The sequence below is a fragment of the Myotis nattereri genome (genome assembly GCF_964212035.1).
Source record: "Myotis nattereri genome assembly, chromosome: 2".
Classification (NCBI taxonomy): Eukaryota; Metazoa; Chordata; class Mammalia; order Chiroptera; family Vespertilionidae; genus Myotis; species Myotis nattereri.
In genome coordinates this window covers 117,016,160-117,043,392 of record NC_138076.1, presented here as the reverse complement: position 1 = coordinate 117,043,392, position 27,233 = coordinate 117,016,160, and the positions used below count along the sequence as shown (strand labels likewise).

General features: G+C 40.1%; 1 protein-coding gene across 2 annotated transcripts in view; it reads right to left on the bottom strand.

The window, feature by feature from the left end:
* The window catches only part of USP12 (ubiquitin specific peptidase 12), a 122,303-nt gene that overhangs the window by 2,031 nt on the left and 93,039 nt on the right, over positions 1-27,233 (bottom strand). For both annotated transcript variants that reach the window (XM_081083625.1, XM_081083626.1), the window contains 2 exons: positions 6,094-6,291; positions 496-574 (listed from right to left, as the gene is read on the bottom strand). In XM_081083625.1, the coding sequence (XP_080939751.1) occupies positions 496-574; positions 6,094-6,291 (277 nt within the window). The remainder of the gene's footprint in view (positions 1-495; positions 575-6,093; positions 6,292-27,233) is intronic.

The window sequence follows — 27,233 nt, the reverse complement described above, 5'->3', positions numbered from 1 at the left end:
GCGCTATAGGTATATTATAGTTTAATACAGTTCTTTTTAAAAAATATGTTTTTTATTGATTTTAGAGAGGGAGAGAGAAACATCAATGATGAGAATGAGCAACTGACTGCCTGCTGCACACTCCCTGAAACCCAGGCATGTACCCAAACCAGGAATCAAACCATGACCTCCTTGTTCATGGGTCGGTGCTCAACCACTGAGCAACACCAGCCGGCAAGATACATTTCTTCTTTAAATGAAAGTTTTTTTTAAAACTAGTTCGGTCATTGAAAGCTATCCCTTGTCATATTCTAAACACCATAAAGGTTAGCCAACAATTCAAGCATTGGGACTGGATGTTAGGGAGTACAAAGCAGAAATTAGATTACAATCTGAAGACCTAGATATTTGTCTAATACTCAACCTGTCATATATGAATGAGAAGCTGGGAGAAAAAAGTGAAAAGTAAAACACATAACACTTTGGAGGAAAATAAAAAATTAAAAAATTACTTACTTCTACAATATCGTCATCAAACAACAACCAAAAGTCATGACTCTTAACTATTGCGATGTAATGGCCTCTATTAGGACCACTGAAACAAAGAGAAAGAAAAATTAACTTTATAAAATGTTTATTATTACTCTTCTATTCCTTGAATTTCATTTTCTATAGAGTAGAAAACCCAAAACTGAAAAAACTACTCCTTACCTTTCTATCCCTCCACCATATCAAGCTATATTGATTTGAACTGGCATTCAATTTTAAAATCAAATGATTAGTACTCTACTTTGAGAGGTACAACCAGTATTCCATTTATATAAAGCTATGTTATTAAAATTCTTTATTATCTTTGTAACAGTTGTAATTATTTCTAAAAATATTTTTTTCAAATTTGCTTCTATGCAAGATTTAAATAAAATTTTCTAGTATTTTTAGTGGGAGAAAGGGGGAGTTACATGCAATACATACTGAGTTAAACTACAAAACAATGCATGTAGAATTATTTCTAAGTCTTACTCCCGTGGCAACAGTTTTTCTCTAGATCCTATTCATGATGACTGAAAAGGCAAAAAGATATATCAAATTCATGGTTCTGAAATCAAGCTCAAACTTCATAAACTTCTTTAAAAACAAATGACATTGGCCCAATGATCAGTATCATTAGTGCTATTTTTAAGTTATAATTATTATAATTGCCTTTGTGTCTCATTTTAAACAAATCTGGAGTACAGAAATCTAGATATATGTAAAAATAAAGGAGATTCTTTTAAAAGAAATTTCTTTGCTTTATATGCTGAAGATTTTAACCTCTTAGTTTAAATATAACTCATTATAAAAATGTATAATTTTTATTAAATTATAAATCTATAATTGATATAGCATTTGAAATAATTTTCAGTACAAATTATTCTTTATGATGAATACTATTTTTAAAAAGCAGCAAGCTCAGACATTAGAATAAGTGACCTACTACGTTTCCCATGTGTTGGATCCTTAGTCATACAGATGAGATGATTATCTTAGGTGACAAAATGGCACAAACAAGAGGGCTTTTTCACTGCAGAGGAAAACACCTCAAAACGGATGTGGTTTTATTTTTTTAATGCCTCTAATGCTAAAATAAGTCTAATTTCTCCATTTCTATAGGATTCATCTAAAAAGTCATTTTATAGTGAGAAGTAATAAATGGGGGGTAAAAACATTTCAAGGGGGTGAAAATAAAAATAAAAAAATCACAGAAAGGTTGAGCAACACAGCCTGAGAGGGAAGGCGTAGGTGGACTGAGGACAGGTAGGTATCAGACTGAAAAGGTTAGACAGCTTTTTCCTTTGGCTAAGAGCTAGTTTGAAGAATGGTAGGCAAAAGTTAATTACAGAAACTAATAAGATGAAGGACTGAGGGTAAGAAATTGATGCCTAAGGAAGTGGTTAATCAGTGATTTACATTTTGAACATAAAACATGTTCAGTTCAATATGCACAGATGCCTGATATGTACCAATGACTATGCTATTTCTGTGGGGGTTAAACACAGCAACAATGTCCTGCCCTGAAGACATTGCCAGTACACTAGGAAACTACTCCAGAGGCATATACAGAAGAAGATATAAAAGCAGAGCCACAGGGACAGTGAAATAAAACCTCATCCAGTGAGAGAGGAAGGGAATGGGCTGAGGAATCAAGAAAGGTTAGTTATACAAAGGAGTTGGGGTTTGAGATGGGCTGAAAGATCAGCAAATATTTGTTGGAAACCTATGATATGCCAGGCATTAGGGATAGAGAGCGAGCAAACTGGCTGGCACAGACATGCTGAAAATGAGATCCCCCAATAATCAAAGGTTGCAGACAAAGGCAAACCCTTTATACTGATATGAAATGTATCTACAGATAAGTATCATAAATAAAAAAGAAAAAACTTAAAAACATGTTTAGTGTTTTGTTTAATGAACAAATTATTTCCCATTTTTAAAAGTGCATATTCTTGCCCTAGCCAGTTTCTCAGTGGTTAGAGTGTTGGCCTGCGGACTGTAGGGTCGTAGATTCAATTCCTGGTCAAGGGCATGTGCCTCAGTTGCGAGCTCCATCCCGGGCCGGGTTGGGGCATGTATGGAAGGCAACCAATCGATGTGTCTCTCTCATATCCATGTCTCTCCCCCTCCCCCCACCCCCGCTTCCCCTCTGCTCTCTCTTAAGAAAAAAAAAATCAATAGAAAAAATATCCTCTAGTGAGAATTACATACATAAATAAGTAAGTAAACGAATAAATAAATAGTGCCCATTCTCATAAGGAAAAACAGATGTATAAGCGGGTAAACATAACACCCTACAAAGCAGTAAGTCATGGCCAGCAACACACACCCAGTAGTTACAGAACAGAGGCTCAGCGCCAAATGGAGACGGAGGCTGTAGAGAAGGCACCGAGGAAGACACACAGGCTTAGCAGGCACAGCAGGGTACAGGAAGAAGGCATGCGGAGACCTCAGTGAAAGAAAAGGAAGAAGAAGAGACTAACATGGGGAGGGGTGTGAAATAGCTTCTGTGAGGAACTCAAGCAGGAATGAGCCCCCTGCAGTCAACCGGCCCATGAGGAGTCAATGAGCATCTCTCAACTTTACAGCATTCTGACAGCTAAGTTTGGAGACATGAACAGGCAGCAGGAGAATGTCACAGTTTTTGCGACAATATGCTTTAACTAAAGACCCAGTACACAAAATTTGTGCACTGGTGAGGTCCCTAGCAGCTGCCGGCCGGGTACTTCCTCCCTTCCCCTGACCGGCCCAGCCCCCTGGTTGAACTCCCAGATGAATTCCTGGTCGAGGGGACAATTTGCATACTATGCTTTTATTATAAAGGATAACTGACTGGTGGTAAGGCTGGGAGAAGCAGATGTGGCCAAGGAAAGGGTTAAAAAGAAAGATCAAGAGATAAGAGGCTGTAAGGGGAAAAGGGTAGATTAAATTTTAAAAGACAACAGTGAGGGGAGGGAGCCCAGGGCTGTGATAAGGAATCTCAGAGTTCAAGATCTTGCCAGTAGAGCAATTCCATAAGATGGAGCAGAATTTAAATGGGGTAAAACTGTCACTGAATATAAAAAAATATCAAATGGTACAGTTACGGTGTGAAAAGCTAATATTATTATTGTTGTTGTTAAAAACAGTAGCAGAAGCCAAGTTATTTACATTTCCCTTTTAATCCTGATAATGCAGTAAGACAGTTGATATTATTTACCTTTTATAGAAGAGAAAACGGACATTTGGAAAGTTCTGTATGGTCACAAGTACCAGAAATGGCAAAAGGAGAACTGAAACCAAGGTTTCTTTGCCTCTAAAGCCTCTGGACTGAATAACTACAGGTTCTTTATTTCTTATTGTTTTCCTCCATTCAGATGCCATCACTCTTTAGAAATGGAATGCTCCAAAAATGGAAAGATGATAGCAAAGTATACAATACAGGGAGACAGGCTAATGAAGGCAATGGTGATTGAAGACTGTTATGACAGAGCTGACTTCCAGTTGTCATTACATATTCTGAGCAGAGAGCGGGAAGGGGACAGCTAAAGCTGGGGAGGCAGGGGCTTTCTTAGTTGGATAAAACATACTATTAGTATAATTTTCCCCAAACCTGGGAGAAAAAGATGAGTGTCTTATTTTATAATTACTACAGGAAATTCTCAACAGTCAATGAAGACTGTATGTTTCAAGTATAAATTCTAATCACATGATGCTCTTATAGTTTAAGAATTTTTTTACCTATTTTACAAATTAAGATACAAAGTGAGAAATCACACTAAATTGGCTAATGGGAAATAAACACACTGAGGTAAAAAGCAGAAAACTTATCTTCCAAGATTATTTCCAAAGCCATTTTAAATGGTTTTCATGACCATTAATACAATGAACATATCCAATGAATCTAAGAAACAATTTATTTTGCAAATCTATTTAGGCACCATCATTTAAAAATAAATAAATGGAAAATAAAATAGGCCTTAATGTTCTTAGAGTAATATTTAAATAACTAGAGGCCCGATGCACGGAATTTGTGCAAGGGGCTCAGGCCTCACAGCTGCAGTGGCTTGCCTTGGCCCTAACAACCCCGGCTTCGTCTGGAAGGTAGTCTGGAAGGACCTTCGGCTGTCCAGTCTAATTAGCATATTATGCTTTTATTATTATAAACTAGAGGCCCGGTGTACAAAAATTTGTGCACTCGGGGGGGTTCCTCAGCCCAGCCTGTGCCCTCTCGCAGTCTGGGACTCCTCGGGGGATGTCCAACTGCTGGCTTAGGCCCGCTCCCGGGGGGAATTGGGCCTAAGCTGGCAGTCAAACATCCCTCTGGCAGCACGGGAGCCCTCGGGGGATGTCCACTTGCCAGCGGGGAGCAGGCCTAAGCTGCAATCGGACATCCTTAGCACTGCTGCGGAGGTGGGAGAGGCTCCCACCACCACCGCTGTACTGGCAGCCATCAGCCTGGCTTGTGGCTGAGCAGAGCTCCCCCTGTGGGAGCACACTGACCACCAGGGGGCAACTCCTGCATTGAGTATCTCCCCCCGGTGGTCAGTGTGTGTCATAGTGACCAGTCATTCTCAGTCGTTCTGCTGTTAGGGTCAAGTTTCATATTACCTTTTTATTATATAGGCTAGAGGCCTGGTGCATGGGTGGGGGCTGGCTGGTTTGCCCTGAAGGGTGTCCCGGATCAGGATGGGGGTCCTGCTGGGGTGCCTGGCCAGCCTGGGTGAGGGGTTGAGGGCCGTTTTCAGACTGGCCACACCCCCTTCAGGGTGGGGGTCCCCACTGGAGTGGCTGGTCAACCTGGGTGAGTGGCTGATGGCTGTTTGCAGGCTGGCCACAGCCCCTAAAGGGTGGGGGTCCCCACTAGGGTGCCTGGCCAGCCTGGGTGAGGGACTGAGGGCTGTTTTCAGGCTGGCCACAGCACCTTCAGGGTGGGGGTCCACGCTGGGGTGCCTGGCCAGCCTGGGTGAGGGGCTAATGGCTGTTTGCAGGCTGGCCACAGTCCCCAGCCACCCAAGCTCCCAGTGGAGGTTGGCTGGAAGCAGGTATCTGGGATTTATTTATCTTCTATAGCTGAAACTTTGTTGCTCTGAGCGGAGGCCACAGCCAGCCAGGGCAGGCGGGAAGCTTGGCTTCCTCCATCGCCGGGGCAACCAAGCCTCCTGCTTGCTCCAGCTCCGTAGCTGCCAGCTGCCATCTTGGTTAGGTTAATTTGCATATAGTCACTCTGACTGGCTGGTGGGCGTGGCTTGGGGCATAGCGGAGGTGTGGTCAATTTGCATGTTTCTCTTTTATTAGATAAGAAAAAAATTCAAATCCAGAGAGGGAAGAGGGTGGAGGGGAATAAAGAGGGCAAAGGGAATCAAATTTATAGAGACAGAGGGAGACATGACTTTGAGTGGTGAGCACACAACAAAGCATACAGATAATGTACTATAGATATTTATAAATATTTTCATTTATTAAAGTTTTAAGGAGGAAATGATAAAATGTATCTGGATGAGAACCTCTGAAAGGTCTACCCTGGAATCCCTTAAGAATACCCTGAATGCTCACTGTTCACCGACCCATCCTCCCACTGCCAGGCCCCACAACTGCAATTACCTTCCACAGTGAACCACAACAGCAACAAGGTCATACATTCTGTCAGGATTGGTTGCATCGCCTGAAGTGTTAAAGAGACGAAGTTCTAAAGGAAAAACTACCCGGTAAGAAAGTTTTGTGTATCGATGAAGTTGATCCATATATTTAAATCTCTTCAGGTGTAGAGCTAGAATCATGGGCAGCTTTTTAACTTTCATCCTATTAAAATAAACATGAAAACAAAATTTCATAAAAGATGGACACTATATCCTTCAAAGAATGAGCAAATTTTATGATTCAATTAGCAAACGGTTAATGGTCAGTTTTAATAGCCCAGCACTGCCCACTTTGAATATTTCTAGCAATTATTTTTATATTGAGAAAGCAATATTCTGAACATCTTAAACCAACTCCAGCCCACCCTATCCATCATCACCAAACCACATAAATTGACTGAGCACTCAACATGGCTTCAAAGCACATGGAATGGCTATGGTCTTTGTTAAGAAATCTATTTCTGAAATATGATAAGGCTAAATGCACATGGTACCTATGACTAGTGGAGAGAAAACCAGTTCTTTAAAGCCATCAATTCTTCTGGATGTGAGTGGAGACTAAAATCATTGGTTTAATCAATCTATATAATTAATAACAGATTGAGAGTTTCTGGTCAAGATGGCGGAGTAGGTAAATGTGGTAATCACACCCTCCCACAACCATGTCAAAATTACCACTAAACTATAGAACAGTGGTTCTCAACCCTTGGCTGCACATTAGAATTACCTAGGAATCTTTTTAAAATCCTGATTTCTGGTCCACCTCCAGAAAAAAAAATCCTGATTTCTGGGTAGAATTTCTAGAGGATGAGGCCCAGAAATCAGGATTTAAAAAGATTCCCAGGTGATTCTAATGTGCACCCAAGGTTGAGAACCACTGCTATAGAACAACTATCATTCAGAACCACCTGAAACTTGTTGGTTGAATGGAAGTCATACAACTAAGGATATAAAGCTGTGGTTGGCAAACCGCGGTTCGCGAGCCACATGCGGCTCTTTGGCCCCTTGAGTGTGGCTCTTCCACAAAATACCAAGTATGGGCGCGCACGTACAGTGCAATTGAAACTTCATGGCTCATGCGCAGAAGTCGGTATTTTGTGGAAGAGCCAAACTCAAGGGGCCAAAGAGCTGCATGTTGCTCGCGAGCCGCGGTTTGCTGAGCCACAGTTTGCCAACCACTGATCTACATCAAGAAGCTACATCAAGACTGGTAAAAGGGGTGGAGACACAAAACGGGCTGGTCCTACACCCATGTATGGTGGATAAAAATCAGGAGGGATATCTTGACTACAGAGGTCCCCCCTGAAGAGTGAGAGGTCCCCGGTCCCTAACAGGCCTCCTAGCCCAGGCTTCCAGTGCTAGGAAGCGAAGTCCCCATAACTTTGGCTGTAAAAACCAGCAGGGATTGTGGTTGAGTGAGACAGAAGGCTGCTGAAATCCCAGACAGTTCCTCTTAAAGGGACTGCTCACAGATTTACTCCATCTGAGCTCCAGCACTGGGGCAGCAGCTCAAAAGGCACCAGGGATATATGGGGAGGAATTGAATTGTTAGGCATCAAAGCAAGAGCTGGGGGGTAGAGGCAGCTTTCTCCCAGACAGAAATGCTGGCAAAGGCCATTGTTCCTTTTCTGTGCTGAAAGATGGGCTCCACATCTGAGACTCCATCAACCTGGCTCATACTATTCACCCTGCTCTGGTGATTCCCTGAGACCCCACCCAACTTGCAGACCCACCCAAGACTTCCAGTCTACTTCCATATGAATGGCCTGTCTTGGCTCATGCTTCTGACTTTTCTAAAACCTCTCAAATAAGCAGCATCTGACCACCATGTATCTATACCTCTTGCTAAATGCCCCCAGGTCTGACACTAGCAGCAACCAGACTTGGTTCCCAATTTGGCCTCTCCTGGGCACCTCCAAGCCCAGCACAAGTAGCAGCCATCTGCAGATTGCTTTGTAGCTCATGCCGGGTGGCCCCAGACAGAACAAAAGTGGTAGTTGACCTTGGTCTTCAGCTCCAGGAAGCCCCAGAGTTAGTGCACCCAGTGGACAACTTCAGACCACATCAAAGCAAAACCCAACAGCCTTCACAAGTGACACACTGAAGATGAGAACTCAGTGGGCACCAGGGCCCTGCTGACGTAAGTCTTGCTCCATGAGGTGGTCCCTACACAGTGGTCATAGGCAGTCCTTGTAGCTGATCAGCCTGGGGGTAAATCCCTCCCACTTAAGTGCCAAAAGCAATTAAGGCTCAACTACAATAGGAAGCTGTACACAGAGCCCACATAGTGGTGGTGATGGGGCACACCTGGAGTGCCCAGCTCAGGTAAACTGAGAGGCTGTGCCACTGAACCCTAAAAGATACCTACTATATTAGGCCACTCTACCAAGCACAGGAGACAGCAGCTCTACCTAATACATATACACAAACAAAGGGGGGGGGGCTGCCAAAATGAAGAGATAAAGAAATATGTCCCAAATGAAAGAAGAGAACAAAAACCCAGAAAAAGAACTATACAAAATAGAGGCAAGCAATCTACTAGATGCAGAATTTAAAGCACAGGTTATAAAAATGCTCAATGAAGTTAGTGAGAACTTCAACAGCATAAAAAAGAACATGGAAACCATAAAAAAGAGCCAGTTAGAATGAAGGATACACTAACAGAAATGAAGAATAATTTAGAGGGAATCAACAGTAGTGTTGATGAAGCCGAGAATCAAATCAGTAATTGGAAAATAAGAAAGGAAAAAAAAAAACCAATCAGAACAGCAAAAATAATCCAAAAAATGAGGATAGTGTAAAGTGCATCAAGAGTAACAACTTTTGCATCATTGGGTGCCATGAGGGGAAAAGACAGAGCAAGGAATTGAAAACCTTTTTGAAAACATAAAGATAGACAGTCCCAAATAAAATGAACCCAAAACACATAATAATTAAAATCCCAAGGGTTAAAGCAAGAGAAAAGCAGTTAGTTACCTACAAGAGAGCTCCCATAAGACCATCAGTTGATTTCTCAACAGAAACTTTGCAGGCCAGATGGAGTTGGTAAGAAATATTCAAAGTGACAAAAAGCAAGGAACTATAACCAAAATTAGTCTACTTAGCAAAGCTATCATTTAGAATCAAGGGATATATAAAGAGCTTCCCAAACAAAAAAAGCTAAAGGAGATTGTTACCACCAAACCAGTATTACATGAAATGTTATAGGGTCTTCTTTAAAAAGAAGGAAAAGATAAAAATATGAATAATAAAATGGCAACGAACACATATTTATCAACAATGGAATCTAGCCGAAACCGGTTTGGCTCAGTGGATAGAGCGTCGGCCTGTGGACTGAAAGGTCCCAGGTTCGATTCCGGTCAAGGGCATGTACCTGGGTTGCGGGCACATCCCCAGTAGGGGGTGTGCAGGGGGCGGCTGATCGATGTTTCTCTCTCATCGATGTTTCTGACTCTCTATCTCTCTCCCTTCCTCTCTGTAAAAAATCAATAAAATATATTAAAAAAAAAAACAAAAAAAAAAAAAACAATGGAATCTATAAAACAAAATAAATTAACAAACAGAACAGAAACACACTAATAGATACAAAGAACCACTTGACCATTGCCAAATGGGAGAGGATTGAGGGAATGGGTGAAAAAGGTGAAAGGATTAAGTATAAATTGGTAGTTACAGAATAGTCATGTAAATAGGAGATGTAAAGTACAGCATAGGTAATATAGTCAATAATATTCTAATAACTATGTATGGTACCAGATGGGCACAAGATTTATCAGGATGCTCATTTATTAAATTACATGTCTAATCAATTGGTTGTACAACTGAAACTAATATAATACTGTATGTCAACTGTAATTGAAAAATAAAAAATGATTTAAAAAACTAACAGATTTTGAATAGGAGACAATGAGAAAAGCATTAAAGATCATTCTATTAAAGGTGTTTGCAAGAAAGAAGAAATCACTCCATATTAAGAATAAGGCTACATGTTTCCGAGAAAGAGAATAATCAGGAAACTTTAGAAATTGTTTTTCATTGGGAAACATAGGTTATCCTTCACATTCTAAATAATCTTTTTATTATGCCCTGGGTTACCTTTGAAATCCTACTTCACCTAACAACAGTCCACCCTTTCAAAGGCTCATTTCAAAAGTTACACCCACTGGCACAAATAAGTGCTCTCTTCACCAACACTTTACAGATTCACTTTATATACCAGTATGTACTAAAGGCCCGGTGCATAAAGAATTTTAAAAAGATTCCCAGGTGATTCTAATGTGCAGCCAAGATTGAGAACCACTGCTATAGAACAACTATCATTCAGAACCACCTGAAACTTGTTGGTTGAATGGAAGTCATACAACTAAGGACACGGATGGAGTCCTTCGGCCTGGCCAGCAATTGGGGCCGATCCGGGTTGTCAGCCGGGAGGAGAGACTGCAAGGAGTTGGTTGTGGGAACGCACTGACCACCCAGCCAGCTGGCCACGGGAGGTTGGCTATGGGAGTGCACTGACCACTAGGGGGCAGCTCCTGTGTTGAGTGTCTGCCCCCTGGTGGTCAGTGTGAGTCATAGCCACCGGTCATTGGGTTGACCGGTAGTAACGGTCACTTAGGCTTTTATATATATATATAGATAGTTTATTACACTATAAAGTATTTAGATTATTCTTCTAGTGTCTGAACTGTTGGCAGGTTGAAACAATTTCTTTCATTTTATTTCTCCTCTATTTAGCAACATGTCCGGCACATGATAGATATTTGACAAACGTTGCAGAACTAAATTCTATATAAGTGCAGTGAAGCAAAACATCTCGCCCCAACGTCTTGCCTCACTTTTAATGATTAAAAATGAAATTTACTAAGCCATGATTTCTAATGAAATTAAAAAAATCACTTTACAAAATTATACTAAATCTGCATTCTACATATCTTAAATGTGGTGGGCAGCTTATTATTCTGAAAATATTTACTATTCTACTAATCTGGCCTTTGAAAAACATTAGAAAAAACAAATGTAAACAGTTAATCATTCCTGGAAAGTAATCTACCACTATGAATTAAAAGACTTTAGGGCATTTGTCTTAATAATCCCATTGCTAGGAATTAAATATATCACAAATAGAAGACTTCTGAGAAATATTCACTTCTGGAGTTATGAAAAACAGGGGGCGAGATTTAAAATGGCAGCAGAGTAAGTGGATGCTACACTGACACACTCCCAGGACCAAACTGAAATTACAGGTAAAATACAAAAATTCCACCCTGAATAACCAACTGAAGATTTGCTGGAGAGAACCCTGATAACCAAGGATGGAAAATGGAGACCTAGAGACTGAAGGAAGGGCAGAGAGGCCTAAGGGCTGGCCAGGATCCCAGATAGCAGCTGAAGTTCTGGAGAGAGATCTCAGCTGTGGGAGGTTGCCATTGACAACTCTAAACCCCAAGCTAGGCCCCCCAACAGAGAGCACCAGACCTGAAAGAGGTGTCCACATAATTGGGCTATGAAAAGCAGCAGGGTTGCTGTCTGCCAGGAAGAGGTGGCTGGAAATGAAGGTACCCCCTTAAAGGGCCAGCACACAGAATTTTGTGTGCAGCCACTCAACTTGGGCTCCAGAGGAGGGAGGGCAGAGTGGACTGAAGCTGTGTGAGCAGAAGCCAAAGTTGGAGGCTCTGGTGTTAGAGTTCAGAAGGCAGACATCCTGGTTCCCTATGCTAAATCATTCACTTATGCTGTAGAGGGTATCTTTCTCAGGCAGACCTTTGCTATCCAGGTGGTTTTTGCCTGGGGGAAAGGCAGTTGCCCCACCCTAATGGAAAACCCCTTCTCTGACCCTGTGGAGTTTCTGAGGCCCATTAAGAGCCTGAGAATAACAACTAGCTTCCAGGCAGAAGCAATTGTCCCACCCTGTAGAAAACCTCTTCCCTACCTATGTACAATTGCGTTAGGCTACTCAAGACAATACAGTCTGCAAGCAAGGGTGGTCTCTGGAGGTTTTGAGTCTTTGCCTGATCTAATAAGTCAGAAACAGCATTTGACACTGCACTAGAGATTGTAAGGCATAGCAGATCTACCTAATACATAGTCACAAACCCAAACAGGCGGCCAAAATGGAGAGACCAAAAGAAAAAACCCAAAACAAAATAAATCAAAACAAACAACCCCAAACAAAAGAACAAGAGAATTCTCCAGAAGAGCTAAATGAAATGGAGATAAGAAATTGATCACACGCCGAAACCGGTTTGGCTCAGTGGATGGAGCGTCGGCCTGCGGACTGAGGGGTCCCAGGTTCGATTCCGGTCAGGGGCATGTACCTGGGTTGCGGGCATATCCCCAGTAGGAGATGTGCAGGAGGCAGCTGATCGATGTTTCTCTCTCATCGATGTTTCTAACTCTCTATCTCTCTCCCTTCCTCTCTGTAAAAAATCAATAAAATAAATTAAAAAACAAAACAAACAAAAACAAAAACAAAAAAAAGAAATTGATCACACATAGAGTGCAGAATAATGATAGCAAAGATGCCCAACAGCATGAGAAAAGATATAGTAACTATGAAGAATGACATAGCACTAATAAAGAACATAGATGAAGGAATACACAGATTAGGGAAAGATGATGATAAGTGAACTGGAAGACAGAGTAGAAAAAAATCACTCCATCAAAGAAGCAAAAACAATTAAAAAACAGAAGGACAGCATAAGGGAGTTGTGGGACAACATGAAACGTAACAACATTCGCATAATAGGTGAACCAGGAGAAGAAAGTGAGCAAGAGATAGAGAACTTGTTTGAAAAAATAGTGGCAGAAAACTTCCTGAACCTATTGAAGGAAAAAAATCACTTAAGTACAGGTGGCACAAAGAGTCCTAAGCAAGAAGAATTCAAACTGGCCCATGCCCAAACACATCATAATTAAAATGCCAAAAATTAAAGACGAAGACAAAAATCTCAAAAGGCAGCAACTGAAAAGCAATTTGTTACCTACAAAGGAGCTCCCGTAAGGCTGTCGGCTGATTTCTCATCAGAAACTCTACAGGCATGAAATATTCAAGGTAATGAAAAGCAGGGATCTGAAACAAAAATTATTACATCCAGCAAGGCTATCATTCAAAATAGATGGTGAAATAAAATAAAATAAAATAAAATAAAATAAAAAGAAAATGGAAATGAAAAAAAAAAAGCTGGGCAGCAATAATATCTGACAAAATAGACTTCAAAATGAAGGCCATCATAAGAGACAACAAAGGTCACTACATAATATAAAAGGGATCAATCCAACAAGAGTATATAACCCTGGTAAACATATATGCACCCAATATAAGAGCACCTAAACATATATTAAAACTTCTACAGGGCATTAAGGGACAGATCGACAATAATAACAGTCATTTTGGGGGAGTTTAATACTCTGCTGACTTCACTGATAGATCTTCCAGACAAAAAATTAACAAGGAAACAGTGACTCTAAATGACACTGGACGAGATGTAATTAATTGACATTTATAGAATATTTAACCACAAAGCTGCAAAATATACATTCTTTTCAAGTGCACTTGGGTCATTCACAAAGATAGAACATATGTTAGGATACAAAACAAGGCTCTAAAAGTTCAAGAAAACTGAAATCATATCAAGTATCTTCTCAGATAACAATGGAATGAAATTAGAAATCAAATACAGTAAAAACACTCAAAAACATAGAGGCTAAATAGCATATTATTAAACAATAAATGGGTTACCAATGAGATGAAGAAATCAAAAATTTCTGGAAACAAAAGAAAATGAACACACAACCACCCAAGTTGTATGGAACAAAGTAAAAGCAGTGCTGAGAGGGAAGTTCATAGCATTACAAGCCTACCTCAAAAAACAAGAAAAATTAATAGTAAACTACATAACCCTACAATTTAAAGAATTAGAAAGAGAACTACAAGAGAAGCTCAGAGTAAGTAGAAGGAAGGAAATAAAAAAGATTAGAGCAGAAATAAAGGACACAGACAACTAAAAAGAATAATACAAAAATGAAACCAAGAGCTGGTTCTTTGAAAGGATAAATAAGATTGATGAACCATTAGCCAGACTCCTCAAGAAACAAAGAGAGAAGACCCAAATAAAATCAGAAACAAAAATGGAGAAGTAACCACTGACATTACAGATATACAAAGGACTGTAAAAAAATATACTATGAACAACTTTATGCCAACGTGCTAGATAATGTGGATGATGGACAAATTCCTAGAAAAATACAATTTCCCAAAACTGAATCAGGAAGAATCAGAAAACCTGAATAGGCCACTAACAACTGATGAAATAGAAACAGTAATCAAAAAAACTCCCACTAATACCTTAAGCAATAAAACAAATAAATAAATAAATAAAGCTCCCAGCAAACAAAAGCCCTGGTCCACATGGCTTCACAATGGAATTTTACCAAACATTCAAAGAAGAACTAACACCTATACTCCTCAAACTATTCCAAAAAATTCCAAGATCTTTTTATGAGGCCAGCATTATCCTAATTACAAAACCAGATAAAGACACCACAAAGTAAGAGAATTACAGGCCAATATCCCTGATGAACATAGAGTCTATGTCATAGACGCTAACATCCTCAACAAAATATTAGCAAACTGGATCCAGCAATATATTAGAAAGACCTTACACCATGACCAAGTGGGATTTATTCCAGGGATGCAAGGCTGGTACAATATTTACAAATCAATAAACGTGATATATCACATAAACAAACTGAAAGACAAAAATCACATGATCATATCCATCAATGCAGAAAATCATTCCACAAAAATCCAATACCCATTTTTGATAAAAATTTTCAGCGAAGTGGCAACAGTGGGATCATATCTCAACATGGTAAAGACCATATGTGACAAACCTACAGCAAACATCATACTCAATGGAAAAAACTAAAACCTTTTCCAGAAGAACAGGAATAAGACAGAGATGTCCACTTTCACCACTCTTTTGGTTAATCCTCACCAGAGGGTATTTTTCCATTGCTTTTTAAAGAGAGTGGAAGAGAGAGGGAAAGACAGAGAGAAATATCGATGTGAGAGAAACACATCAATTATTTGCCTACTGCAGGAGCCCCAACCAGGGCCCGGGCCGGGGAGAAGCCTGCAACCGAGGTACGTACCCTTGACCAGAATTAAACCTGGGATCTTTCAGTCCACAGGCCGCAGCTCTATCCACTGAGCCAAACCATCACTTTCACCAGTCTTATTCAACACTAAAGGCCCGATGCACGACATTTGTGCACTGGGGGCAGGGGATCCCTCAGCCAGGCCTGCGCCCTCTCACAGTCAGGGAACCCTCAGGGGATGTCCGCCAAAGGGTCCTTAGTGCTGCTGCGGAGGTGGGAGAGCTCCCGCCATCACCTCTGCACTTGCCAGCCATGAGCCCAGCTTCTGGCTGAGCGGCACTCCCCCTGTGGGTTTGCACTGACCACCGGGGGGAGTTCCTGAGTTGAGCGTCTGCCCCTGGTGGTCAGTGCGCGTCAGTGACTGGTCGTTCTGCTGTTCAGTCGATTTGCATAGTAGCCTTTTATTATATAGAATAGTACTGGAAGTTCTAGTCACAGCAATAAGACAAGAAGAAAACATAAAAGGCATCTAAATTGGAAAGGAGGAAGTAAAACTTGTATTATTTGCAGATGACATGATACTGTACATAGAAACCCTAAAGACTTCACCAAAAAACTACTAGATTTAATAAATGAATTTAGTAAGGTAGCAAGGATACAAAATTAATACCCCAAAATCAATGGTATTTTTATACATCAATAATGAATTCTCAGAAAGAGAAACTAAATCCCATTTAAGATTGTAACAAAAAACATTAAGATACTTAGGAATAAACTTAACCAAGGAGGTAAAAGACTTGTACTTGGAAAACAGCAGGACATGGAAAAAGACATAGAGGAAGGTATAAACAAGTGGGAGAATATACTGTGTTCATGGATTGGTAGAATTAACATTATTAAAATGTCCATACTACCCAAAGCAATCTACAGATTCAATACAAACCCTATAAAATACCAACAGCATATTTCATAGACCTAGATTCTAGAACAAACACTCCAAAAATTTATATGTTACCAAAAAAGATCCCAAATAGCTGCAGTTATGTTGAATAAGAAGAATAAAGTTGGAGGGATCACAATACCAGATACCAAGTTTATGCTATAAAGCCATCATAATCAAAACAGCCTGGTACTGGTACAAAAACAAGCATATAGATGAATGGAACAGGACACAGACCCCAGAAATTGACCCAAGCCATTACGCTCAATTAATATTTGACAAAGAAGGCAAGAGCATACAATGGATCAAAACAGTGTCTTCAATAAATGGTGCTGGGAAAATTGGACAGGTACATGCAAAAAATGAAACTAGACCACCAACTTACACCATACACAAGAATAAACTCAAAATGGATAAAAGACTTAAATGTAAGTCATGAAACCATAAAAATCCTAGAAGAAACCATAAGCAGCAAAATCTCAGATATTTCTAGTAACACTATGTTTACTGATACATCTCCTAGGGCAAAGGAAACTAACAAGAAAATAAACAAATGCAACTATATCAAAATAAAAAGCTTCTGCACAGCAAAAGAAACCATCAACAAAATGAAAAGGGAGCCCAATATATGGGAGAACAAATTTGGCAATGATACATCTGATAAAGGATCAATATACAAAATATATAAGGAACTCATACAACTTAAAAAAAGGAAAACAAACAATCCAATAAAAAAAAATGGGCAAAGAACCTAAATAAAAACTTCTCCAAAGTGGACATACAGATGGCCAAGAGACATATGAAAAATGCTCAAAGTCACTGATCATCAGAGAGATGCAAATTAAAACGACAATGAGATATCACCTCATACCTGTCAGAATGGCTACCAACAACAAATCAACAAATGACAAGTACTGGTAAGGATGTGGAGAAAAGGGAACCCTGGTACACTGCTAGTGGGAATGCAGACTGGTGCAGCCATTATGGAAAACAGTATGGAGTTTCCTCAAAAAATTAAATATGGCCCTAACCGGTTTGGTTCAGTGGATAGAGTGTTGGCCTGCGGACTGAAGGGTCCCGGGTTCGATTCCGGTCAAGGGCATGTACCTTGGTTGTGGGCACATCTCCAATGGGAGGTGTACAGGAGGCAGCTGATCGATGTTTCTCTTCTCATTGATGTTTCTAACTCTCTATCCCTCTCCCTTCCTCTCTGTAAAAAATCAATAAAATAGATTTAAAAAAAATTTAACATGGAACTTCCATTTGACCAAGTGATTCCACTTCTAGAAATATATCCTAACAAACCCGAAACACCAATCAGAAAGAATGTATGCACCCCTATGTTCATAGCAGCACAATTTATAACTAAGATCTGGAAACAGCCCAAGTGCCCATCAGTAGATGAGTAGATAAAAAAGCTGTGAAATACTATAGAATATTATGCAGCAGTAAAAAAGAGCCTCTTACCCTTTGAGACAGGATGGAGGGACCTGCAGAGTATTATGCTAAGCGAAATAAGCCAGTTGGAGAAAGACAAGTATCACATGATCTCACTCATATGTGGAATCTAATGACCAAAATAAACTGATGAACAAAATAGATCCAGAGACATAGAAGCATAGAACAGATTGCGGAATCTCAGAGGGAAGGTGGGGGAGGGTGGGTGGGTGGGAAGTTATCAACCAAAGAACTTGTATACATGTATGTATAACCCATGGACACAGACAACAGGATGGTGATGGCTTGGGGCAGGCTAGAAGGGGTCAATGGGGGGAAGAAAGGGGGTCATATGTAATACTTTCAACAATAAAGATTTAATTTAAAAAATTTAGGGAAATCCTCACCAACAACAGGAAATGTTGAAATATATTACATTATAAACATAACAGAATATTATACAACTTGAAACAATGATGGTGAAAGTTTCTAAATGGCATTGGAAAATACTTCTTGAATGTAAAAAAAGACATGAAATTTTATATCCAGTAATCAATCCAACTTTATATACATCAGACCCATGTAGAGTTGCTAAAACAAGTTATTCTTTAAAAATTTCCAGTAGAACATAGATCCAGAAGAATTTTCTCAACATTATACAACTTAGATCTTGGACAAACTGTTTAAAAAACACACACACACAATTTATCAAAACTGAAAATAAGAAAGAATAAAAAAATCTAAATACTACATTATCTATTTGTAACAACCCCTCTCCCCTTCAAAAGAAACAACCTGACCAAAGAGCATCACTGTGGAATTCTATCAAACATTTAAGAAAGAAAGAAAATGTATCTTATATAAACTGTTGAATAAAAGGAGGAGGGAATGATCCCCAACTCATATTTACAGTCAGCATAAACCCAGTACCAAAATCTGACAAAGGTATTACACGAAAATAAAATCACAGACCGATATCCCTCATTAGATATCATATATGTGAAAATCATTAACAAAACATTAGCAAATTGGATCCAGCAACATATAAACCCCACTTGGTGATGATGTTACACTAAATGAATGGATGATTTCTCCCTCAGGTTCTTTCTAAAAATCAGTAACTGTAAAAATAACATGGGCAGATTCCTTTATATTCCTAAAGTAATAAAGTAATAAATATGGAAGAGGCATTTAAAATTACTACAGCATATTCTTTCTTCTAAAGAGAAGCATTCTCACCCCAATGTAAATTCTCCAGAAACTTACACTGAATCAATAGTGTGATTTTTCAAAACAAGCATGTCCTCTTCCAACCTAATCAAAGTATTTTCCATGAGACAGGAATGAGTAGACAACAGGTATTATCTTCTTAGTAAGAATTTACTGTCCACATTACATACCAGGTTATAAACTCAAATGACTGCAGCCCCTATAATAAAAGGTGGTGAGACTATGGTGAGGAGTGAGCACAACCTCCCCACTTTGGGTCCTACTGGGAGGTTTATCTAGGCAGTGCTCCAGGGCAGACTGAGGGAAGGTGAGGAAGCCGGGGAAGGGGAGAAAAACTGGGGAAGGGGTAGGTCACACACAGAATACCACAGAAGGCAGGCCCCCCCAGCCCCCCAGGGAACCCTGGACTGAATTTCTCTCAACCACAGCAATGATAGCTGGGCTTTCATATTCTATTCTCCACATGTCAGTCAGAGATGAAATTCCCAGAAACTCCCTTCTGCAGTAGCCCAAGGGAGTCCTCCAAAGAAGAGCCAGAAGTGAAATCAAGCCAGCAGAGCAGGAGGGGCAGGAGAACTGCCAGAGTCTGCACCCAGTCCTAACTAGAACACCAAGGACTCAACGGCAGGCAACTGAGGGCAGCGCATGGTAGAATGCAGGCCCAGTGCTGTCTGCTGTTTTGATTTTTTTCAAGAATAGTGAGAAACCGTATTTTTAAAGTACAATTTTCCATTTGTATAAACTGTGTGAGCCAAGCGAAGAGGTCTATAGACTGAATTTGGCCCAGGGGGCACAGTTTGCAAACTCTGACACAGAGATATTTAATATCCCAGCACAGGCACATAAAAATTTACTAAATACTGTTAGTAGAGGTCTTAACCACGCAGAAAAGCTTAAAATTATACAGACATAAAATTCCACACTCTCATAAACTGTAATGTCAATAAGAACTAACTGGGGCAAATTGGGCTGAGGAATGAGAAAGGAATATGATGCTATGATTTGGTATGAGGAGGACACTGAGGAGTCAGACAAGACAGAGCCTGACCTCCAGCCTGTGTTATAAGTGAAGGGCAGGTCAGTGGATGGATGAGGTCCATGGAGTGCCCCTACCACAGGTGGAACAAAATACTGAGCACTACCTAGAGTTGCTACCAGGTATGCAGCATCAACCTGTCAAAACAGAAAGACCCAGAAAACCACAAACACAGGTCGGATTCAGGAGAATTCTAATAGGGTGGGGTCGGAGGGCTATGGTCTGAATGTGCCCCACCCTCAAAATTCATGTTGAAATCCAAAAGCCCAATGTGATGGTTTTAGTAAGTGAGGCCTTTGGGAGGTGCTTAGTTATGAGGGTGTAGTCCTCATGAATGGGACTCGTGTGTATGAGAGATGAGGCACCAGACAGGTTGCTGGTACCCTCCTACCATGTGAGGACACAGTGAGAGAACACCAGCTTTGAACCAGGAAGAGGATCCTCACCAGAACAAGACCATGCTGGCATCTTGACCTTGGACTTCCCAGCCTCCAGAACTGTGAGAAAGAAATTTCTGTTCTTTATAATGCACCCAGTTCATGGTGTTTTGTTAGAGCAGCCTGGAATGGACTTAAGATGAAGTGTGTGCAAGGGTAGTTCGGGATGTGGACTAAAGTAAGACAAATTCCCATTGCTGAAAAGATCCTGACTTGATGCTTACTATATAAGACCTGGACACAGAGGATTAAGATATGGATCCAGTTACAAAAATGGAGCAAAAGGGAAGGACATGACTGCAGGAATAGAGAGAATCTCAATTATGAGATCTAGGACAGATAGAGATGGACATGTGGACATGACAACTTGATGCTGAGTCACCTGGGCAGTGCAGAGCCTTCTTCAATGCCTCATAAGGACAGGTTTGGTCCTAGAAGTAGGCTAAGCCAAATACGGAATCAAGGGATAGCACAAATAAAGAGAAAGGAAGCATGTGTAGGCAAGGAGTCAGTCAGGCTGGCTTAGCTCCCAGTCCACGGTTATTCATCATCAGAGTGAGAGAGGAGCAACAGAAATATTACTCTTTAAAATCTCGGCATCATTCCCACAAGGCCCAGAGGACAGGGTAGCACTAACTGAAACAAAGCCATCAAATCTTTTCTCATTCCAGTTCCCCAGGGACAGCCTCCACTTTCTCCCTGTGCTCTGTCCTCCCGCTAGACAAAGGTCTATGACTGTTACATCCCATTTACCAAACTGGCATTTTTCCTGGACTGTGCTAGACACAGTTCAGTAGGTATGCTGTATAAAAGGAGTCTATGTGCAAACAAATTCTTGAAAAAGCTAGATAAAAGAAATTTTTTCTGTTATGTGAGTCTTCTCAGAGTCTATAATATGAATCATAAATAACTATCAGGAAATTTTATACAGCAAATTCATTTAATCACAGAAAACTTATTTTAGGGCATATTAAAAACGTGCAGAAATCGTTCTTCACTGTTTCCAAATTGAATCTTTTTAAAGACACTGTCTTTATATTAATTCAAACATATTTCATGAATGAAAGTCAAACTTTCCATGGTTATTTATTGTTGTAAAAACACATAACATAAACTTTACCATCTTAATCCTTTTTTTATTACCCTTACCTGAGAATATGTTATTTACTTATTTATTTATGTTTTAAGAGAGGAAGGGAGAAGAAAGGAACATCAATGTGAGAGAGATACACGGATCAGCTGCGTCCCATACGCACCCAGACTGGGGATGGAGCCCTCAACCTAGGTATGTGCCCTGACCAGGAATTGAACCCATAACCTTTTGGTATATAGAACGACACTCCAACGGAGTCACTCAGCCAGGGCCCATCTTAATCCTTTTTAAGTGTGCAGTACAGTAATGTTAGATACACGGTATTATTATGCAGTAGATCTTAAGAACTTTTTCATCTTGCAAACTGAAACTAGGCCTCCTGTACAACCCACATTCCTCTTCCCCAGACTCTGAGAATCACCACTTTACTTCCTGTTTCTAAGAATTTGACTACTTTAGATTCTTCATAAAACTGGAATCATACAGAATGTCATTTTATGACTGGCTTATTTCACTTAGCATAATGCACTCAAGGTTCATCCATGTTGTAGCATGTAACAGGATTTCCTTCCTTTATAAGGCTGAATAATAATCCCATTGTATGTGCATACCACATTTTCTTTATCCACTCATCTGTCAAGGGACATTTTAAATTGTTTTCACCACTTGGTTAGTGTGAATAGTGTAGCAAAAAACCTGGGAGTACACATTTCTTTGAAATCCTGTTTTCTATTCTTCTGGATCTATACCCAGTAGTCCTGCTGAATCACATGGTAATTTAATTTTTTGAGGTTCCTCCACACTGTTTTCCGTAACTGTGGCACCATTTTACATTCCCACCAGCAGTGCACAAGGATTCTAATTTCTCCACATCCTCACCAATACTTATTTCCTCTCTCTCCTCTCTCTTTCTCTCTTTTACTGTGGCCATCCTAACTGTGAGAAGTGATATCTTACTGTGGTTTAATTTGCATTTCCCTGATGATTAGTGGTGTTGAGCATCTTTTCATATACTTGTTGGCCATTTGTGCATCTTCTTTGGAGAAATGTCTATTCAAGTCTTTGCCCATTTTGTAATTGAGTGATTTGGTTTTTTGTTGCTGAACTATAGGACTTCTTTATGTATTTTGGATATTAATCTCTTATCAGATATCTGGTTCTTAAATATTTCCTCCCATTCTGTGAATACTCTGCAAGTATTTTCTCCCATTCATTACTTTTCACTCTTATTGCTTCCTTTGTAGTGCACAAGTTTTTCAGTTTGATATAGTCCCATTTGTCTACTTTTGCTTTGTTGCTTGTGCTATTGGCGTCATAGTCAAGAAATTATTGTCACATTCAATGTCATGAAGCTTTCCCCCTATTTTGTTTTTATAAGTTTTATAGTTTTAAGTCTTATGTTTAGGTGTTAAATCCATTTAGACTTAATTTTTGTATATGCTATAGGGTAAGGGTGCAACTTCATTTTTTTGCATGCAGATATCCAGTTTTCCCAGCACCACTTGTTGAAGAGACTATCCTTTCCCTATTGTGTAGCCTTGGCACGCTTGTTGAAGACCATTTGACAATAAAGTGAGGGTTTATTTCTGGGCTCTTTATTCTGTTCCACTGGTCTACATATCTTTATGCTAGTACCACACTGTTTTGTTGTTGTTAATCCTCACCCAAGGATATTTTTCCGTTGTTTTTTTGTTTGTTTGTGTTTTTGAGAGTGGAAGGAAGAAGAGGGGAGAAAAGGAGGGAAAAAGAAGAAAAGGGGAAGAGAGAGAGAGAGACAGAGACAGAGAGATTGATGTGAGAGATGCATCAATTGGTTGCCTCCCACACACTGCCTGACCAGGGCCTGGGGACCGAACCTGCAACTCAGGTACATGCCCTTGACTGGGAATTGAACCTGAGACCCTTCAGTGCTCAGGCCGATGCCTCAACCACTGACCCACACCGAGCAGGGCAGTACCATACAGTTTTGATTACAGTAGTTTTGTAATATGTATTTAAAAAATCAGGAGGTATGAGCCCTCCAGCTTTGTTTTTCTTTCTCAAGATTGTTTGGCTATTCAGAGTCCTTTAAAATTCCCCATATGAATTTTGAATTTTTCTTTTCTATTTAAAAAAAATGCCAATGCGATTTTGATAGGTATTGCTTTGAATCTATAGACTGCTTTGGGCAGTATGGCCATTTTAATAATATTGTCTTGTAATTCATGAACAGAGGATACCTTTTCATTTATTTATATGTATCTCCTTTAATTTCTTTCAGCAATATTTCACAGTTTTCACAAGTTTTTCACTTCTTTGATTAAATTTATCCCTAAGTATTTTTTGATGATTTGTAAATGGGATTTTTTTTTTAAGTTTTTATTGATTTCAGAGAAGAAGGGAGTGGAAGAGAGACAGAAACATCAAACATCTAACAAAACCTTGTTAGAACTAAAACAAACTCAGCAAAATACAGGATACAAAATCAATACACAAAAATCAGTTTTTGTATATTAACAACGAAAAACCTGAGTCCTAGCCGATGTGGCTCAGTGGCTGAGTGTTGACCCATGCGCCAAAAGATCACAGGTTTGATTCCTGATCAGGGCACATGCCCAGGTTGCAGGCTTGATCCCCAGTAGGGGCCGTGCAGGAGGTGGCCGATTGATTATTCTTTCGCATCATTGATGTTTCTATCTCTCCCACTCCTTTCTCTCTCTGAAATCAATTTTAAAAAAACATATAAAAATATTTAGTGATTTATATATATTTAAGATCATGCCATCTGTGAACAGAGATCATTTTACTTTACTTTTCAGATTTGGAAGCCTTTTCTTTTTTTCTTCCCTAATTGCTCTGGCTAGGACTGAGCAATATATTGTGCTGTATAAAAGTGACGAGAGCAGGCATCTCTATCTTCTTCCTGATCTTGGAGAAAAAGTTTTTTGTTTTTGACTGTTGAATATGATGTTGGTTGTAGGCTTTTCATATATGGCTTTCATTATGTTGAGGTATGTTCCTTCTATTCCTAGTTTTATAAGTGTTTTTCTCATGAAAGGGTGTTTAATTTTGTCAAATGCTTTTTCTAGCTTCACTAATGATGTGGTTTTTGTCCTTCATCCAAATGGACACATTTTTAAGTCAAATTAATTTTTGTTTCTTTAATAAGAGCTATGATCATATATTCAATACAATCTTATCCTGAGACCAGAAACTACAGAGTTTTAGAGATGATAGGGATCTTAGAAATCAACTAATCCAACTCAGACCCAAAAAGACTTCTCCAATATCACACTGCAAGGAAGAGTTGATACTCTATCCTAGTGGAAAATACATAATTTTTGTATTGGTGCCTTTCCATGTAGTTACACATAATTTATCCTACAATACAAGAAATACTCTAAAATCTGTCTGAAAATATATGGGTGAGGAGGTGTGTACACATACAAAATATCTGCATCAAAGCACCAAAACAATAAAAAAATGGAAACAATCTACATTGTTAGATTTAGAGGATTGGTAGACAGGTATGACCATAAAAAAAATACTATACAGCTCCTGTTAAGACTGATGCTTTCATTGACATGGTTGCAATTCAGTAAGTGAAAAAAGTAACAAAACGGTATATGAAGTTTGATTCCATTTCAAAAATTATGTGTGTACATACATATGCACTTAAAATATCTAGTATTTATACAAAAATGTAGTGTTTTCATGAATAATAATTCTTATGTGATTTATACTTAGATATATTTTCTAATTTCTGTACAAAGACAATATATTCCCCATGTAATTTAATAAAAGATTAATATTAAATAATGTAGAAAAATATCATGTATACATCTTTAAAACAAACAGCTTAACCCTGTAGATAATTCCTAATTACTCACTCATGTATGGTTCTTTTGTCATGCTATATGAAGACCAGCTTATGCTCACAGATGGGCTTTCCTCCATTTAATCAATGAAGTTTGAGTTACATTCCTTTTAGCTGACTCTGCCTTCCTTAACCAAAAGTCTTAGGCATTTTCTACAACATTTTCAGGATTAATCTAATACATCAGCGCCTATGCCTCTAGTCAAACTTATTTGAGGTATTCCAAACATCTGAAGGGGATACTGAGTAGTCTGTTTTTGATTACCTGTGCCCATTACCAAAGCACTTCCCTTACCAATAAATAAAGTCTGTGTCCAAAAAACAAAAATATAATCAATTAAAAATCTAAGTTCTTTCCCTTCCCTTCATGAACATTTCAGTTTAACCATAGTAGGCCCATAAAAGATAGACATCTGTGCAGGTAGGGGCATAGAGAAGCCCCCCCAGAGTAAGCAACACATCTACATGAGAGAGAATTGTGCATGTATATACATGTGAAGGGGATAAAATTACAACAACAACAAAAAAGACACAGGAGTCAGCTTGTAGGAGCTCTTACTAGCCAAATCAGGGATAATCTGAACATGAAATGAAATAAAAATAGTAATGGATCACAACCCACTGAAAATAAACAGGAATCTTTTGAGTTCATGCTGAGATTTCAAAAAACAAAAAAAATTAAGTTTAATGAGAAATGGGGATATTTAGAATTTCAAAATACCTTCACAACAAAATATGAATTACAAATGGGAAAAAGCACAGATTACAGTGGAGAATTCTGGGAGACATCACCATAATTAAGAGTTCAAAGACAACAGCATCAGTAATGGAGTGTGAAGAAAACAGTTAATACATCAGCCCTCACACAGTCCTCGGAAGAAAGATCTGCATGCAAAGATGGTCCACTGTTAACTACTGGGAACTTGGATTTAGAGCAAGCATGTCTAACTTAAAGGCTAACACGGGCCAAATAAACAAGTTTTAAGTTTATGTGGGCCACAAAAAAACAAAAGCTTCAATTTTCATAGAAATGCAGGTTTATTTCAATAGAGACATGCTGAATACAAAGGGCTAAAATAAATGAGTAATCTACACTAATAAAAGAGAAAAATGGTAATTGGCGTACGGCGCTACCCTTTTCATTGGCTAATCAGGGCTATATGCAAATTAACTGCCAACTAAGATGGCAGTTAACTGCCAACAAAGATGGCGGCTAATTTGCATATGTAGGCACAATGCAGGGAGGTGAAAGGGAAAGCAGGAAGAAGCCCCCAACCACTGATAGTGATCGGAAACCCAGGGGGGAGCTAAGAGCTGGGGGGCAGGGCAAAGGCGGCCCTGGGGCCGCCTTTGCCCTGCCCCCCAGCCATGATCAGAGAATCAGGCACCTTTGCCGCCCTGGCCAGTGATAGCAGGAAGTAGGGGTGGAGCCAGCGATGGGAGCTGGGCACGGTGGAAGCTGGCAGTCCTGGGAGCTAGGGGTCCCTTGCCTGGGCCTAAAGCAGAGCCCACGATCGCGGGCCGCTGCAGCTGCGGGTCCCCGCTGCCCGAGCCGGACACCTCAGCCAGAGGCGTCCTGCAGGGGCAGGGGCGGAGCCCGCACAATCGCGGCGCCCCCCCCCGCTGCCACTGCGGGTCCCCGCTGCCCGGGCCGGACGCCTCGGCCAGAGGCGTTAGGCCTGGGCAGGGGTCAGAGCCAGTGATCGGGGGGAAATGGGGGTCTCCTGTCCAAGCCTGACACCTCTGCCGGAGGCCTCAGGCCTGGTCAAGGGGCCGATCCGGTGATTGGTGATCGGAGGGTGATGAGGGTCAACTCCTCTGGCCGAGGCATCAGGCCTGGGTGGGGGGCGGAGCCGGGGATTGGGGGGATATGATGGTCCCCTTGCCCAGGCCTGAAGCCTAGGTCAGAGGCGTCAGGCTTGGGCTGGGGGTGAAGCAAGCGATCAGAGGGAGATAGGGGTCCCCTGCCCAGCCAGG